The sequence below is a fragment of the Numenius arquata genome, chromosome 3 (assembly GCF_964106895.1).
Source record: "Numenius arquata chromosome 3, bNumArq3.hap1.1, whole genome shotgun sequence".
Taxonomy (NCBI): Eukaryota; Metazoa; Chordata; class Aves; order Charadriiformes; family Scolopacidae; genus Numenius; species Numenius arquata.
In genome coordinates, this window is record NC_133578.1 from 41,866,014 (window position 1) to 41,884,711 (window position 18,698).

At 42.9% G+C, this 18,698-nt stretch overlaps 1 protein-coding gene across 2 annotated transcripts in view; it reads right to left on the reverse strand.

Annotated features, from left to right (window-relative positions):
* Positions 1-18,698, reverse strand: part of AGAP1 (ArfGAP with GTPase domain, ankyrin repeat and PH domain 1) — a 403,044-nt gene that overhangs the window by 133,770 nt on the left and 250,576 nt on the right. For both annotated transcript variants that reach the window (XM_074145832.1, XM_074145831.1), the window contains exons 10-11: positions 15,116-15,220; positions 1,184-1,352 (exon numbers count right to left, since the gene is read on the reverse strand). In XM_074145832.1, coding sequence (XP_074001933.1) covers positions 1,184-1,352; positions 15,116-15,220 — 274 coding nt within the window. The remainder of the gene's footprint in view (positions 1-1,183; positions 1,353-15,115; positions 15,221-18,698) is intronic.

The following is an 18,698-nucleotide window of genomic DNA, read 5'->3' on the forward strand; positions in this document are numbered from 1 at the left end:
CCCAAGGGAATAACGGCAGGACCAGAGGAAATGGTCTGAAGTTGGGGCAGGGGAGGTTTAGATTAGATATTAGGAAGAATGACTTTACTGAGAGGGTGCTCAGGCACTGGAACAGCCTGCCCAGGGAGGTGGTGGAGTCGCCATCCCTGGAGGTATTTAAGAAACATGTAGACGTGGCACTTCAGGGCATGATCTAGTGCCCGAGACTGTTGGGAGTTTTGTTTCGTGTGTGTGTGTATGGTTGGACTCGATGATCTCAAAGGTCCCTTCCAACCAAGAAGATTCTGTGATTATGCAGGGAATTACACCTTGACTTGAAGCATAAGATAACTGTTAGTATCCAAGAGAAGACTCTTGAATAGCAGGGTGATCGAGTTCCTTCTTGTGGTTGCCCATCCCACCTGTGCATTGTGTACCGTACAGGAACAAAAGTCTGCTTGGATGGTTTTGTTGGTACATGCTGGAAGTGTCTGCATCAATCATAAATGCAAAAGGCACTCGGCACTTTGTGGACGTTATCCCAAACATGCTGACAAAACTTCCATACCAACACTACACCACTAGGAGTTTTTTATCAGCCGTGCATTTTACAAGATAAATTGTCTTCAATGTTCTTCCTTAATGCAAATTTTTAAATCCACTTAGCTGCATGGACAACTACTTCAGCAAACAATAAACTTCTTTCTTTAGAGCTCACAAGGAGCTATAAACTACTTCCATAAATGAACTAAAATATCTTTCTACAGAAGAATCTTTCTGTTAGAAAGTCCAAAATTATGCATCCTTCTACAGGTGGAAAGAAGTGCTGTGGATCCCACCAGGAATCTACAAAAATCCTTTTCAAATGATACATCTCCTGTTTTTTCAAAGTATTAGACCTAACAGATCAGTCATAAGGCAGCATCGATTCTTCACTTATGTCAATTTCTGTGAAATTATGTAGGGTTTTGGCAAGTATAAGGTAACAAATATAAAAAGACAGACATTGAAGGTTACTCAGAAACTTAGGATCTCTTGTGGAGGACAGATCAGCAGTTAGGGCGTAAAATGTTACACATCAGTGGTTATTTGGATTTGTAAATTATTAATAGATGTCATCCCCATCCCAGTAGTACCTGACAATTGCCTACAGACACTGGAAATGCAGTCTTTCCCTTTTTTCCCTAGCATGGTATTCTCTTACCTGAATTCGGTGAGATGTGTAAACTGCTCATGTCCTTGGAGAGGCCGTTTGTTTTGGGACTGGAAATGGGTGCACAAGCTGACGTAGCTCGGGGTGGCCTCTTCCCAGGGACTTTCACAGTGGTTCTCAGCAAGTCGATTTCTTTCCCGTGAACGTTCTGCATATAGTCCTGGTAAGAGGAAAAAAAACAAAACAAAACCCAAACCCAATATCAAACAGGTAGTTCTGTAAGCAATAGAATTAATGAAACCTGTTTTTATAAGACTTTTGCCCTACATCATCTGCCAGCACCCACGATGTAGTTTTCCCCTTCCTTCCGTTTTCTTGATAATCCCTTCCGCACTTCTCACAACAAATACTCGCAAAATTCTGGAGCTTTCTAATACATCCTCCAGCTACCAGTTGGATAAGAGGCAATTCACAAAGCAGCTAGTTCTGAGCCACACGTAGGAGTTCACCACCTAGCAGGTCCCAAACAGAAGGAGAAGAGAAAGCTGACTGTCCCCCATGAGCACACTTACCTATGTCTCCTCTCTGCCAATGTCTTTTGCACTTATCTATTTCTCCTTCACATTTGGCTGAAATTGGTCAGCAGGCACAAAAGTTACGAAAGGCCACTGACTGGTTAAGGTTTCTGCAATTACAACACTGTTTCTTAGAACATGATCCTTCCTCCAGACGTAGAAAAAAGAAGGAAAAAAAATCATGCAGATTGTGTCTGATTAGAGTAAACCCACTAAAAGCTGGAAGCCAGAAGTGGAAAAGGCTTTTCCTAATTCTTGGAGAGCCCACAAAAAGGAAATAAGCAGACAAACCCAGTCAGCCACGGAAAGACAGTGAGTGGTCAACTGACTGGAGCCAAGCCACCGCTTCCCAAGAAATCCATGAGAAACTCTTCAAACTGTAAATAGTTTCTGGAAAAACAGGCTCTGAGAATCTGCTTTCCAGCTTCAAAGGCATTCCCTAAATTGCCTGTGGGCTTCTTCAGATGACAACAGAAAAGCAAGTGGACAGGGGTGTCTTTATCAGAGGGAAATAACAATTCGTTAAGGTGAGACAGCCACTAAGGCTGCAATCCTGGGATACATCAGAGAAGATATTTCCAGCAGAGACAGTGAACGTTAAAGCCAGTACACAAAACACCAAAGTTGTCACCTCCTGGTACACATGGTTGTGGTTACTTGCATTCCAGAAAAAAATAATTGAAACTATGAGGACACTACAAGAAACAGACCGTATTTTAACGAGAAGAAATGCAAGGTGGGTAGCAGAGGATACCAAAATAAAGAATGAAAAGAGGTAAGAGCATTGCACAAAAATACATCTGGGTATATGTACCCCGGGAGGAAAACAGCAATTTGAACTCAAGATTGGGAAAGATCTGGGCTTAAGCTGCAGAGTTAAGCTGGAAACCAAGGGAATGGTATTCTTGAGCCATCTTCTATGCGGAGCAGCTGGGGCACAAGATCTAATTCCTTTTCAGATAGAACTTGATCAACTAATAGAGTCCTGGGTGATGCTGTGGATGTCTGCATGAGCAAAGACTGCCAGGAAAGACATAAATCCCAGTTGCCCAATTGTCTAGGGCAAGAGTTAGCCAGATTACAAGGTGCTGTATGAAAGATTATCAATATTTAACTAGGTTGCTTCCAAATCCGCAGCATACAGACCTATACACCACCAGAGCATTAATTTTACAAGTAAATACCTGAATGGCCTAAAAGCATACCCGAGGTCCACAACACTGCTGCCACAATATGGGGAGCAATCAGCTCCCTCATAAAAATCCTTCCACCGCTGACAGTTTTTACAATACAAACTATATATTCTGCTCAAAAAAATCTACTAGGGGGCCAGCATTCATTTCTTCACAGCTGACACTAATCTGTGATAAAACCCCAAAACTGAGCCATCAAGCCAGCTTATTTTTCCCTAGCCGTTTGAGAATTATTAACAGTAAAAAGGGGGATCTGAACAATTCATGTGGTGAGGACGCAGAGCTCTGCTGCCAAAAGAAATGAAGGCAATTCATTAATAAAAATTCATTCACTAGGTGTTAGAAATGAACAAGACAGTTTCATCCATAAATTATCAAGTTGGCGTAACTTTCTTGTTCGGTGTCAGCTCTTCACAAATTAAAATACAATAAGCAGAACATAATTGAGCATTTATTGCTTATGGGCTCTAAAATGAAGCTTAATCAGATAGTGACTAAACCTCAGCATGTCCTCTTTTTAATAGACGTTTTATTTCACGTAAAACAACCACTGTACTCCCATTTAAATCTAAGGAGGAGAAGTTTATTCCAAATTCTTCCGATGAATAGTGCGCACAATTTCCCTGCTACGCTGCCAACTTGTGAGATGTGACAGGGCATTATTAAAGCCCTTTTAATTGAGAGTAAACCAGGCTTAGGTGAGCTATAAACCATTTGAGAGAGTAAGTGAATGTTGGGAAACAGGAAATAAATGCGCTGTAGCCATACCATTATTATACGAAAGTGCCCAAACACAACAGATGCCACATAGGTATTAATGTCAGCTTAAATATTTATGGGGATATATCAAATGTAAATAATAAAGCCTCCTTCACTGTGCAAGATGCATAGCGATAATCTCTGCATTTCCCTGAGGAGGAGAGGCAAGCACCAAGTTTCCAGTCGGCGGAGCATCCGCCCCCACACGTGCTCCCTTCAGATCTGCACTTGGGGAATAAAAGTTAAAACTACAAAATAACGTCGCGGCTTCAGAAGCGCAATGGAGGGTTTGATCAGATTAGAACAGATGAGGGTCTTGCTGTCATCTGGAATATGCTGTGTTAAAGAGAAGACAGCAAGCCTGATTTTGATATGCAAATGTTACAGATATAACTCCCCTAGATGTTAGTTGTAGAAAATGCTGATCCGAGAAAAAAGGGGAAAAAACCCTCTAACAAGGCATGAGGGTAATTCAAAGCCAAGTACTTTTAAACAGCACTTAACAAGTCCCTAGAGCCCACTCAACAGTGGGCCACCCCAGAAGTGCCATCTTCTGCCCCTCAACAGCTTGAAAAAGTAGTAATTGCAAATCCATTTGCATTTTTCTTCTCAACTTGTCCATGTTCATCATTCAGCAACACAGGGGGAAAAAAAGAAAAAAAAGACAAAAAAAAAAGCAGCAAGCAGGAAAGGAAAGGGAACCCTCCCCAAACGTGAGGATAAGAGGAGAAGCCAGCCCCCCGGTCCCCCGCACCCCTGCGCTTGCACCTTCGCCATCACTTGTTTTTTACATTTCACTCCTAATTATGTTGCATCTATTGCCATACACTTAATTAGCTGCATTAATGTGATTTCTTTTCACATAGTCAAGCAATTAAGAGCTATGATTGAGTTTCATTCAATTAGCCTCAACAAACATGCTAATTGATGTCCCAGATGCAAATGAGGTGCAATGAGAGAAACCTGCCAGCAATCGAGAGTTGCGGCGGGGAGACCCACTGCTCTCAGCTTGCTGACAGCAGCACAGCTTAACGCGGCTCCCACCTTCTGCCGAGCCGCCTTCGGAGGCGGCGGAGGTGGTGGTGGTGGTGGTGATGATGGGGGAAACAAGACATTAGTGCCCCGGTTGTCCCAAATAGATCCCTACAGGAATAACGGGCAGCGCTGAATCAAATCGACCTCGTCTCCAATTCTCACGACGACGGCTGGTAGGAGCCAGAGAAGAGCGTAGCGTTTTCCTGCAGCCGGGTAGGCATTCCAGACCCGGCGAACACCACGCTTTCTTCAGCTAAGGACTATAAAAGGTCTCCATCTAATCTCTGAGCTCATGAAATACCACGCAGGCAATGGCCTGCGGTTATCAGTAACTGGCAACTTAATCTTAGTCAGCTGTGGGGCAATGCTGCCTCTTCAAGTTAAGGCCAGAACGCATCAATCAATCAATAATCCCTAAAAATACGCTTGCTCTATTGATTCTCATTGCTTTTCATCCTGAGGTTACCGTTAGCGGTTTGCTCAAATATAGTGCTGCTGAGGTGTTAATTTGACTACTCAAGGCCATTGACCATTATCTAGAGGACTAAATAAACTGTTAAAATATCAGCTAAAATCATAAAAGCTACATTGACTGAAGATGACACAAAATATTATTTGACAGCACCACAAAATGAATTGCCTTGAGTAAGAAAAAAAATGATGTGCCATGACACAGAATAATGTAAAGTAAGATTACTTTAGTTCTGCTCTTAATACAGCTGTTTACAACAGCAGAAATTAATTTAACCAATTAACTGAACAGAAGCCTTTCAGACATGCAAATTGAGAAACGAGTATGATGTCGTTTTCTGAACAGACCTACCAAAAAGCAACTGCTATTTTGGGGGGGCCTCTTTTGTTCTCATCGTCAGCAGTTGTTAAATTTGCTGCCATACATCATAATGGCTTCTGATTGCTCTCAAAGCCAGAGAAGACACTCCACCGAGGGCCACAAGCACAACCACGGCTACCTGACGGTTCCAGCTACTTGCCTACTTTCTCCTAGCTGAGAAGATTTAAGACAACAGCCAGATACCTCTTCTTCCACAGCCACGCTTAGTGCTGCTGCCTGCTTGGCCCCTTTTTCAGGAGTGGGAGGACATATGGGTCAGATTGAGGGAACGGCAGAAGAAAGTGCTGGCTGCTGATTCCACAAAGCTGCAACTCCAACTCACATCATCTCTCTACCATAGTTATCTCAAACATTTCACTGAAGGACCACAGAGGATGTGGCAGCATGGCTCCTCCCTAGAATGTTCCTTAAGTTAAAGATGTGGCTTATGGTAGGTATGTAACACTGTGGATATCAAAACCGTGATGGAGTTTGAGGATTTTCAAATATCTCTAATACAAGAGACGGTCATCCTTGTCACACACCAAGAAATACCCTTCTGCTACCTAGGTTGTATTTAAAGAACACAGTATTTCACTCAGCCAGTCTTTTTTTCAGTGGCGCCCAGAGACAGGACAAGAGGAAATGGGCACAAACTTGAATAGAAGAAGTTCCACCTAAAGATGAGGAGGAACTTCTTTCCTGTGAGGGTGGCAGAGCCCTGGAAGAGGCTGCCCAGGGAGGTGGTGGAGTCTCCTTCTCTGGAGACATTCAAAACCCACCTGGACACGTTCCTGTGCAACCTGCTCTGGGTGGACCTGCTTTGGCAGGGGGGGTTGGACTAGATGATCTCCAGAGGTCCCTTCCAACCCCGTGTCATTCTGTGATTCTCAGTGTATTAAGCAAGAAAATGTGTATGAATGCAAAGTCACCGACTATAATACTCATCAGCTAGTACCGAGAGAGCTAAACCCCCCGTGCTTTTCTGGATAGCTGCCTGCACGCATAGCCCTTTGTCCTTAAGGTAGGTATTTTCCTCTCGATTTGCACAACTGCAAAACATCTTCCAAGGTAACAGAAAACTTGTTTTTGATTGTACTTCTATCCTGGGACTGCAGTGAAAAGCCTAGTGCTGCAACCTAGTCTCCTCGGCTAAGAAACCTCACCAAGGAGACAGAAGGATCAAACTGGAGAAGACAACAACCAGGGCCTCCTGTGGCTGGGTGAAGTTGGACTGTGGATAAAGCCACCTTGCACAGAAATCCCTTTCACTGAAGTTATATTTTTTATTTCTAAATCGTGGCACTTGGCGAGTGGGACTCAAAGCTCACATCAAAACCCCTCATTTCAGGATTGTCGTGTGTCCTAAGATTAACATATAAAAAATAATCTCTCTCCTAGAAAGCCTCCCCGTGTGTTTCTTCCTCCACGTACCTCTCCCACCGCCTCCGTTTTCCAACGCACAACATACCAAACAGGATAGACTCTGAGAGAACAATGCCTTGCCGTGTCTTTTTAACGGTACACGAGTACAAATGTCACACTTTCTCTCATCTTGAGCTGTTAAAATCTCTCAGACGAAGCCCGTTTTCCCAGCGCTAGGAATTGGGTTCAGGCCCAGGATCCGCCTCTGGTTTACACAGCTTTCAAGAAAAACGGCCTTCATTTTGTGCCAGTTTTTCCTCACTGTTCAACTGGACAAAACACTCCTAAGGTTGAGTTTACTGAGGTTGAGATAGTGTTTCCTGATCTGAGGTGAAATAAAAATTATTAATGGAAAAGAAAGTTTACGGTTGCACCTCTGGATGACATTTTAAATACTGTGAGTGGCCTGTTTTTTAAGACACAATTCCGATCTCGTGAGCTGACCTATTGGACCCACAAAACCTATTGTTCACCCTCAGCAACAACTGCTTCCGAAAAAACAAGCCCCAATCCCCTTCCCTCCAAACCAGACCAAAACCCCCAGACCCCCGGCAGACCAGTAAATGGATGGAGCCTTGACTTTTGTGCCTCTACATGGCAGTCAGACATTTTTATTGCAAAACGCCGTCTGGAAAAGATGCAAAACAAAATTGCTAAACTGGAAAAAAGAAAGAAAAGGGGGGGAGAAAAAAAAACCACAACAACAAAACACCACCACAAAAGGCCCCCTTCCCTTTGCTTATTGAGTTCAAAGGCATAACATGCAGCACCCTGCAGCAAATGGGAAGCTACACTAATTTTAAAGCCATAAAACGCTATAAAGTGCCCTGCGGGGCAGGACTACACTGAAGCTAGTTGCACCTAAATAAGACATGGTTCATTTACTTCGCAGCTTAGCCTAATGTAATCATCAGCGGATTTCTAGCCTAGAGTTGTAACAGGCAAATAGCCGATACTGCGGAGGCGACACTCCCAGCCATTGAGGGGCCTCAGCTAGATTGCTGTTGATTAGAAAATTTTTCAGTTTTGACAAGCCCTTAATGAACATAAATCGCTCCTTGATTGGTTTCCATTTGGGGCCACAGGCACACCTAAGAAGAAACAAAAAGTCTCCAACTCCTCTCTCCCCCTTCCCGGGAAGGACCTGAGCAACAAACCCACCATCAGGTTATGAGCCACAGTGGAATATATTAATCAAATTTCCTGTTAAATTAGCCATCCTCCCCTCTCGCATTTAAATACAGGCATAATATCATTCGGCTTCATAATATATAGTTAATCTTAAGAAAAGCAATGAAATGTTATTTTCGGAGGAGAACACAGGAATGAAAATGCGTTCTGGAAAACACCGATCACGCTAAAGCACTCTGTCCTGACAAAAAGAAGGTCATCTCGAATCTGTTTTATTCACATCGGGAATCAAGAACATTAAATTTCAGTAATAAAAAGCACTGAGTATATCTATACTGCGGTGTTAATCAGTTCGATCGGTGTGGCAGGGGCAGGGGAAGGAGTCAGGGCAACGCTTGCAATACAAAGGTAGTTTCACAAAATGTTGTGGTTTTTTAAATGGATCACTCATTTTCAGAAAATTCTTCCATCTGCATTTCTCATTCAGACTTTGTAGCAAGAAAGACTGTAAAAGACGAATCAGAGTTTTACCATCAGGAGTAATTTATGAAGCGTTTATATCCTCAGCAGTTAGCTCTGCCGGACAGGAAGCTCTAATTTTATAAAACCCTGCGATTAATTAATAGCTTGGCTTTTGCCACTTAAATTGCAACTCATTCTGATACCAAAAATTTTCCCTGCCTTCTTGAAGAGGGAGTAGACACCAGCCTGAAATGTATGTTTGCTGCTCCTTACTACATACCGCAAGTTTGCCCAGCTCTGCAATGGCTGTACAGCGTTTGTCACAATATCCCACGCTAACGACGCGATAAAAAACCTCGTCGTGCCCTCCGAAACGAACGGACTCGAAACAACAAATGCTTCGCGTTCCCCTCCTTCGTGCATTTGGGGACCTGCGAGTACCCGTAACCGGTCAGAGGAGCGACTGTAAGAAGTTACTGTGGATGTTCTCCTCCGTCCCCATCGACTGGGAGGACGTATTTGAGGAGCATTTCACAGGGCGGCTTGCGTCTGACCGCCAGGAACTACACTCGGATTTTGCACTAAACAGAACAGATGCCAATGGCACTTTTTAGGCAAGAATATTTCTAGTTTGAAAAGCCACAAAGCCAGGGGGTGGAAAATAATTTGCCTTGACAGCTATCCCAAACGACAGATCTCACTTCGGGACTGCAAACACATTTTAGCTTCTACTTTCCCCAGCTGTTTTTAAGTTTTTCTCCCAAACTGATCTTCAAATTAATCTTCAAAATAATCAAAATCTCCATTACATCTTTTAAGACAATAAAGGAGTTTTGCAGGAAGCTGTAAAGTGAATGAGTGATCTCTACAGCTATACCACTTCATAAAGGCCTCTTTTGCTTTTAAAATATCATAGGTTATATGTTTTATATTTGGTATTTTTACCAAAATAAAGTTACAGCAGCATGAGTAACACTTTTTCCATGAAGGCCAGTTATCCTCTATCTGTCCCTAGAAACAAATCCACAGTGAAACATGCTAGAATTAAGAAAGGGAATCTCTGGGAAATTTAAGTCAATACTGTTAGAAAGGACAATGTTGCTCTGAACCCGGCTTTAATGAGAAGGCTTCCAGAAAGAGTGCCGGTTGTGGTGAGTGGAAAAAAACCAGCATCAACTCATCAGCTGTAATAAGCAATTATACAGATACGTAACTGCTCCTATCATTCCGTTTTTCTATCTAAACCAATGTTTTAGGCATATTAATGGATGCAATAACTATAATAAAAACTTAACACACACTTCAGACAGGTTTATCTTCATCACCACTCAAACTGTATCCTCATTTTTGCTTTGATCACTACTCTTTCAGGAGGTAGAGATCATCTTATCTGAAAAAGCAACATATGCATATCCTTTTTTCAGCTGAAATACGTATTTACTGAGGCCTGATTTGAGTTGCTCATCGGAAAGGCCAGCTAGAAGGGCTTGCAGAGCCAGCCAATACCCAGCTTCACATTCCTTCAAAGGAAAAACGGGGATTAAAAAAAGGACATACACAATGGTATTTTAGAAATATAAAAGAGCATGAATATTTCTATTAAAGCAACACAAACAACACACTTGGGAGCTACTAAACAGCCTGAGGTAACACAACCCTGAAAATAAGGCTGAACCTAAACGACGTCTGTAGGCAGTTATTCATAAACACGAAGGTGAGGGCTGCTCCCTTGGCTGGAGCAACACCCAGCTCCGCCACCAGACAACCCCGCTGCCCACCGGCCACGCGGGGGGACACCACGGAGCCCAGAGAGCACCGTGTTCTCTTAAAAACGAGGAAAGACGGAATGCTTTATTGTGCAAGCATGCTTTCCCCGTTTTCAAACTATTCCAGAAAATCGTAAGAACTAATAATGGTCAAAAATTTCAACTGTAGCTCTAAGGAAAAAAAAAAAAAAGCTGCATGTTACGGGACCTGAGAAAAGCTCATGGATCTGCAGCACTTCCAGACACCAACATACAGGGCATTTTCAACAGCCCTCCACTTCTCACCAAGTCTTCTTTTCCTGTAGGAAACGGCCAAGCAGAAAAGCTCAACTGAAAGCCAAGTCCACCATCCCAAGTCTTGAAAGAGTTTTACAAGCACATCTTTTGTAGAGAAGGTGCGTCCATGTAATATATTCCCTGAAGCTCTCGCACAAAGTTTAGGCTAGTGGTGGATATGACTCCTTACCAGGCTGAAATTTTGCGCTTTTTAAAGAAAATACATTCAGTTTATTTGAGGATAGAACGACATTGCCAATGTTCCCTTTGAGCCAGCTCATGTAGGCTTGCTCACCCAGCCAGCACTGTATTTAAGGAAGACTTGAAACTATGGCTACTGTCAGATGAATTGAGCAGACCAGCTGAATCCACACGCTTCTCAAGGAGACATCAGAGGTAAGTTCCGTCCTCCTCAATCACCACAACCCAAGTTATCAAACCAGATCAGTGACGATGGGAGGCAAGGTTAAAGAGCAGCAATACTGCAACACAGACCTCAGCAAGCAAAAAAACCAACCTTGTTGTGTAGGTACATCGGATCTACACACCATGCATGATCTAGATGGATCGGACCTTCATTCTCGTGCATTTAAGAAGCTGTTCTTCCCCCCTAAAGTACCACAGCACTGGGCTTTTATTTGAAATCAAATCTAGAGCAGATTCGGTATAAAAGGAGGAAAACTGTCCTTCCCTAAAAAGACCCGTTTTCAGCTTTTTTTTTTTTTTTTTGGCTTTTTTTCCCCCCCTTCATTTCATAAATGGGGGGCAGTGATGATGATGGGGATACAAGAGCAGCAAATGGACATCCACAGCTAAAGCTTTGTCATCTACTGACTTGTGGCATGATGGCAACCCTCTGGCAGACAGACAGTGGCGAAACACCATCAGCTACTATTCATCAGGATGAGGCTTAGATAAAGAAGCAGCACGTAATGCTGCCCAGCAGGTATCCCGGTGAATACACTTCAGGAGCCCTCGCACATGGCATCCTGCCACTAAAAGCCAAGAGATGCCTAGACAAATTCCCTCGGGCCCCCTTGGGGAGGCTGACACTGAATTTGTCAGCCAGAATTTTAGTCATCCACTCAACGGCTATACTCCAGAAGCGTAAGATGAATAGGTAGCTATGGTGAACTTTGAAGCCTGCAGGTCAAAGTTCTCTCTCATTATCCCCACCATTTTCTATTGGCATAGCTCCTCAGTGTCCCAAGGGATGGGAGGGTTTGAGGCTCTTGAAAAAACTGACATGACCAAGTCAGAAAACTGTAGGGTGCTTATGTACATATATTTTTCTTTCCCCGTTTTTCTCTCCCCCCACTTTCATGAAAAGAAGGGATATGAATTTAGCTATTGTGTCAAACGTCAGCCTGGTGGCATTAGTAGTCACTCATTTAGCTGGCACAATACAGCAGTCATTTCAACATGCTGCCCCGCCAAACAGGCCTGACCCTTCCAGGGCTGCCTCCTCTGTAAGAACGGTACTAATTTGATTTTCACTCCTTACCCCAAAACCTTTCATTTTTGTAGCCAACCCTTTCAAGGAGGATGACAGTACTGATTTCTGCCATACAGACACATTCCCTATATTAAAAACACTGCCTTCATGTCTGACCTGCTGCTGAACGCATCCGACAGACGACCAAGACACTTCTGGCCAAATCTCAAGCTGTATTTAACACAGTGCTCACTATCAGCCATTAAATATTATAATAGGTTCTTCCAATGCAGGTGTTATGTTCTGACTCAAATCGCATTCTGGAAAGACCAAATTATCTTCTAAATTCCCTGCTTCTGGCCACCACTAGAGGCCAGCTCACCTTCCGTTTCACAGAATTACAACTGCAAAATTTTGTGTAACCAAAATGACCTACATAATTGAGATGATAACCCAAATCTAGCTAACAGGTCAGATTAGAGCCAGGCTTTTTTCAAGTTTAGGAAACTGACGTTAGGCGGTTAACAAAAGTTATTTTCTTCAATGCTATTTAATGGGAAGGCTGGTAGGAATAAGGTCCTTATGTTTCAAAGGAATGTGAGAAATTATCCCAAACAGCAACGCAAGCACAATATTAAAAATTCATCAAGTTTCTTTGGCTTGCTGTGAAAAAGCAACAGGCAGTTACGGATAAACAAAAACTGGCAAAACCAAACCAGAAGCACATTATCAGAGTCCTGCGTGTGGGAAAACCCGTTCACTCTGCAATACCCAAGAGGAAATTCTGACTTTCCTGCTTTTCTGCCTACAAAGTTTTTGCACAATCCTTGCTGGGAGTGCAACTGACCTAAAATACGTGGTCCTGCCTCTTCCGCCCACCGTGCTTTGCACAGGGCAGAGAAGATCCTACTCACATACTATTGCCTGATGGATGAAGAATGCTCTGCACGGTATATTAACAACTGTTAATTGGCAATAGTCTGTTGACAGTATGGAAATGTGCTGCAGAATGTAGTGCAGTGATTCTTTGAAGGCTGAAGGCAACAGAAATAAGGCATTATACCAGCAAAATTTGTAAGAGAAATCACATCATAGTAAGATTTTAACACGAATGAGCAGAACCCTAGATACTCCTAGGGAGCGGATTCAGTGAAGGTGTCTCAAGAAGCCCCCAAATGAGTACGACATTTTCCCCAGTAGCTTCTTGTCAGCTTGAAGCTGAGTATGGTCCCTCACCACCACCTACCCACATACAGCCAAGGGAGAAGTACGTTACAAACCTCTCCCATCTACGCAAGGAAGTCTGAGCAAATGGAAATAGGGAGCTGTGTACCCTTTTCTTGGGCCGGGGGGGGGGCACGGTGGGGATAGAGGGAAACAATTACAGGCTAGTAATTACTTCTTCTTTAAATGGATTCTCTCTAATCTCCAATGGATTTACCTCTAATCTCAAAGTAATTACCTCTAATCTCAATGGATTCTCACTCTAGGGGAGACCAAGCAGCTCCAGGGAAGCCTACAGAGAAGGAGTACTCTATTGTCTGCAAGAGGCAATGAAAAACTAACACATGCACACCAACCACCAGGAACAATAGAACACTTTTACAAAGCCAGGAAGGGACTTGGGCGCAGACAATGGCAGCTTGCTCCTCCTTGCTCGATGACCCAGAGTTGGCCAACACAATCTGAGGGAAACTCATGCTCCGTAGGGGCTGCCTCAAAGGCATGCGGTATCCATGCTTCCCTTCTGTGAGCAGCAGCAGCAATATACAATTCAGGTATTTTGGGTCTACTTCACAGCAGTTCCCCAAATTTAAAGGCACTAAAAGTGGCCAAAGAGGACAGACAGGCTCGTAGAGTTTTACAAAAAGGAACAGTGAAACCCTTGCTCCAAAAAAACAAGGGCTGAGGGACCAGATTTCTGATGGAAAGCAGCAATGCCTTGAAGTTAGTTGTCATCTAACTTATTAAATAATTTTAAAGAGTCACGGACATAACATCAGAAACTATAGCAAAGTATTATTATGGCAGGATCTGAGATTACGAAATCTTGTGTCAAGCCAGAGAAAGTGCTAATATTCAGCAGACAGGTAACAGCAAATTGGTATGCATCTGATTGAAACCTTGATTTTCACTCCTTAATGAAAAATTGCCCAGGAGCTCAAAATGACACCAACAGGCTTGGAAACAACTAACCCTAAAATGTTACAACTGGCAACCCTCTGATTTTCATATGGGATATGATGGTAAAGTATAAGACCAGATAAGATTCCAAAGATCTTGGTGAAGGTCATACCGCTTTTTTTGTATTTTACCGTTGCCTGTACTACAGAGCAAGCGAAAGAGCTGGGAATCTCCTAGGAGTTTCAAGATTGGGAGTCTCCAGATTGGCTCTGTCCTTTGAACTGCTCCAGCATGGAACGAGCTCTGATGAATCACACCTTTCCTCCCGCTGGCATGGCCGGGGCAGATGGAGTAGGCTAGTTCTGAGTCAGATCACTGTGCTCCTTCCACCCCCAAAACTGTATCCAGGGACTGAGCTACACGCACTGAGAGGGACAGACAGGATCCCCGAGCAGAGACAACAATTGACGCCTTACAGTGAAAATATTTGATGGCATATATTTTAATAGCTATGCCATTTTCAAAAGGCTGTTCAGAATTGCTTCTGAATAAACCATAACCACTGCGCACTGTAAAATACCAGAAACTTTCCTCACTCTTTACTACATCTAGGACATTTATTCTTATAAGTTTTTTCTGTTGTTTCGTACTCCTGGGATCAACCAGAATTCCACAAAAGCATCAGCACAAAATAAAAGCTTAAACCTTTTCAGCTGCCTCTTGGGATGTAAGGCAACCCCTGTTCCAGGGGATTCAAAGGAACCTGACTGTACTCACAGACTTGCACCCGCTAATTTTATTTTGGATTATGCTGTTTTGAGAGGGAGAGGAATGAAGAGATAGAGAGAGAGAGAGAGAGGAGTTTCTCGACCAGAAAGGGCTCAACTAAAACATGTCAGGACAAACTCACAAACACTGCTTTTTCAGGGCCTAACACTGGTGAACACACAGACAGCACAGTTGTACTTACATGTAAACTAGGATGGTAGGTCAGCACACCGTTGTCGCACAACGTCACGTATTTCTTCTTCCACTCTTTATTCAATGACTTGCCACTTCGCTTTAGCAGCATACCCTGGTAGAGGAAAAAAGAAAAAAGAGTAAATATTCTTTTGCCAATGCACAATTATTGAAGACGCAGAAAGAGAAAAATATAATTGCCAACATTTTTAGATATACTTTCTCCTGCGAATTACTCATTTTCCCCTGTTTTCCCATGATGCACATGTTCTCCATTGGCAGCTCCAGCGCTTGCAATTTAGAAGGAAATCTCCCAAGTGCGGCTTTCATAAAGCAAGTCACATAAACAGAAAAGACTTTATCAGGACTGGCTTTATCCACCAGGTAGAGAAAACCTTTTTCACTGAATTCCATGCCTCAGGAAAGCACACTTTCATGTGACATAGAGTAAGGTTACCCATACGCGCTCCTAGTTGATAAAGACACCAACCCTAACATAAATGACGAACCCAACGTTGAGCGAGGATCCTTACTGTGTGATTTGTACTCCCTTCAGCATGTTCCTGGTGATTCCTTGTTGTCCAGGCTCAGCCTCTCCACAAGCAGGGAAGAGCGTATGTTTACGTTCTCGTTCCCTGACACTGCAATGGCAATCCTACTTGCTATTCATTCCAGCAAAAAAAGACACCAATTCCAGGCAAGCGTAGCAAAATTGAAACAGGACAAATACAAATTTTCCCAATAAGTTCTGGATAATTTAATGAAAGAAAGGAAAGGAAAGTGGGCAAGGTGACTCACCTTTCCACAAATCATATTCAATGCTAAACATCAGTGATGAACACTACCAATCAACAGTTGAGATAAAAAGTCATCACCCTCTTCATCACATCATCACTGAGACAGGGAACTACTGGAAAGAGTCCAACGTAGGGCAACTAAGATGATGGAGGGATTGGAGCATCTCCCTGAGGAGGAAAGGCTCAAAGAGCTGGGGCTCTTCAACCTGGAGAAGAGAAGGCTGAGGGGAGACCTTATCTATGTTTACAAGTACCTAAAGGGTGGGTTGAAGGAGGAGGGAGCCGGACTCTTTTCAGTGGTTCCCAGTGACAGGACGAGGGGCAACGGGCACAAGCTGGAACATGGGAAGTTCCATTCAAATATGAGGAGAAACTTCTTTCCGGTGAGGGTGGCAGAGCCCTGGAACAGGCTGCCCAGGGAGGTCGTGGAGTCCCCTTCTCTGGAGATTTTCAAGACCCTCCTGGATGCAGTCCTGAGTGATGTGCTCTGGGCAATCCTGCTTTGGCAGGGGAGTTGGACTAGATGATCTCTAGAGGTCCCTTCCAACTCTGACAATTCCCTGATTCTGTCTTCAAATGGACAAGGACTACTACTGCACAGTAACCTGTTCTCAGCTTAAAAACAGAAAGTCACTTTGAAAAGCAAAATATAACATGCCGTAGGACAGCGAAGGTGGTAAATCAAGCCATGTTTTAACAATGCACTTCCCTAGGAAATTTTGATTTACAAAACCAAATCAGAAGGCAATTCCTAATGAATTCACACAGTGCTGTGGTTACTGAAAGTCCTACTGAAACGTCCCAGTGGAAACACCGTGTACAGCACCTACCACGGGGACTCACTAGTTCCACAGATCAAATTCAGATAAAAACAGACACTTCAATTCATTTCATTAAATCATAACCAGGAATCTGAACTAATACAAACTTCAGTTCTTGAATTCCCATGAGGTTTTCCATGGACTTAAAAAAAATGGGAAAACATAACATAGAAAGATGCACTATCAAACACGGTGCTTCCAACTCCCATACCGTTGTTTTTGTCGAAGTGAGTTAAAACCTTGAAAGCAAGTTATGCTGTTTTTCCATTAAACCTGCAGCTTTATAAAGCCATCTCTCTGCAGACCCGATCCCAAAGCCACGAGGGGACAATGGGCACGAGTAGAGGTTGTCCAGAGCTAGGCAAATTTTCTCCTCCCTCCGTTCCAGAGGTTGTAACTTTCGGCTGAAGTCCCTCACCACAACCCACACCAACTAACAACTCTCCTTTTGCAAGCTGTGATGATCCCAGCGGAAAAGCCAAGTTCACAACCGCCTGTTCCTGGACACACACTTTGAGTAAAACTTCAGAGAACAAACCGTCATGATTCAAAGCAATCTGTGGATGGGACCGTGAAGAAAAGCTTGTGTTGGGTGACTGAATTACACAGCGGTACAAACTCCGAACTTTCTGACCCTCTGGAGGTCAGGTTTCTGTTTTTTGTGCTGTTCCTTGCTACAACTCAAACTTTTACAAGAGAGAATGGGGTTTCTGAAGCGCTTTCTTACAAAAGCTTCTGTGAGTGAGAGTCGCACATCCCAATTACCGTCTTCCAGTGGTTAGAGACGTTGTTTTTTTCTATTAAAAAATGAAAGCTTATTTCTGCCTTTGACTTGTATGTTTGTCTATAGTAGGTGATCTGTCGCTTCACCTTCCAATCTTTCATACCTCACCTGTAGCACGTTCGCTCGCATTTAGGGAGACCCAATACTAGTTATCGTTGTGCTATGGGGATCAAAAATTACTGTTTCCCTGCACTGGTTTGTTCTTCAGACCTTTTAACGGGGAAAAAGCTGTGAGGATCACAACGGTGATTCCCCTCCAGCTCCTTGCCTTTTTTTGAAGTTTTAAAGAAAGTAATAATATATATTTCACACCTTTTAAACTGTCCCTTTGCTATACAGAAAACATGTCATTACTTACAAAATTTTCAATTCCTGGCAATTATCAACTCAATAAATAGTAAAACTCCACTGCTTTCATGATTTTTACTACATAGAGCTTTTGCTACTCTGTAGGTGTGAATTATGAAATTCTATTTTTGGATCTAAATGAAGAAAATTATTCAAAGCGGGGTTTCACCTTGCTTTTAAAATGAAATTGTGTGCTTTCATGTAAAATATAATACTCAGCATTAAATATGTACCATCTACCTATTTGTGCCTAACTAACAAACCATTTTCCTTAGGCACTACTTCGGCAAAAAGAATAGATTTTTGTATTATGTGAGAATTAAAAATATCTTCCAGTACCTGCAGAGGAAGCTGCTCTGAATACACAGAGCTAACTTAAACTGTTATGCAGCAGAGAAGCCCATATAAACCACACGTTTTTTCCTCAAGGCCAGAGACCGCCACTTTGTCTGTGGTAATTACATAGAATGGTCTGGAGAAATGCTCTTAGTATCAGAGTTTAGATCAGTTATAAATGCACTTTAACATTAACTAAACTTAAAAAAAAAAAACAAACCACAAATGGCCCAGATATGACAAGAAATGTTACTTTAAAAAAAAGAAAAAGCCCTTCACTTCAGTCACATTATGTCTACATTTAAGTCACATCAGATACTCTGCCTGGGAAACGAGACACGTGGGTTCTCGCTGACCTTTGGTACCTCCGAGGCAATTTAGAGGTAGCTTGGGCACATCTCCAGCCACAGCCAAACAGGCCCCCACGTATGCACAGCACGTTGTAAAAATCACTACGCAGTAAGTAAGCCAACTTCAAAACTCTGATTTCTTTTGCCAGAATAACCT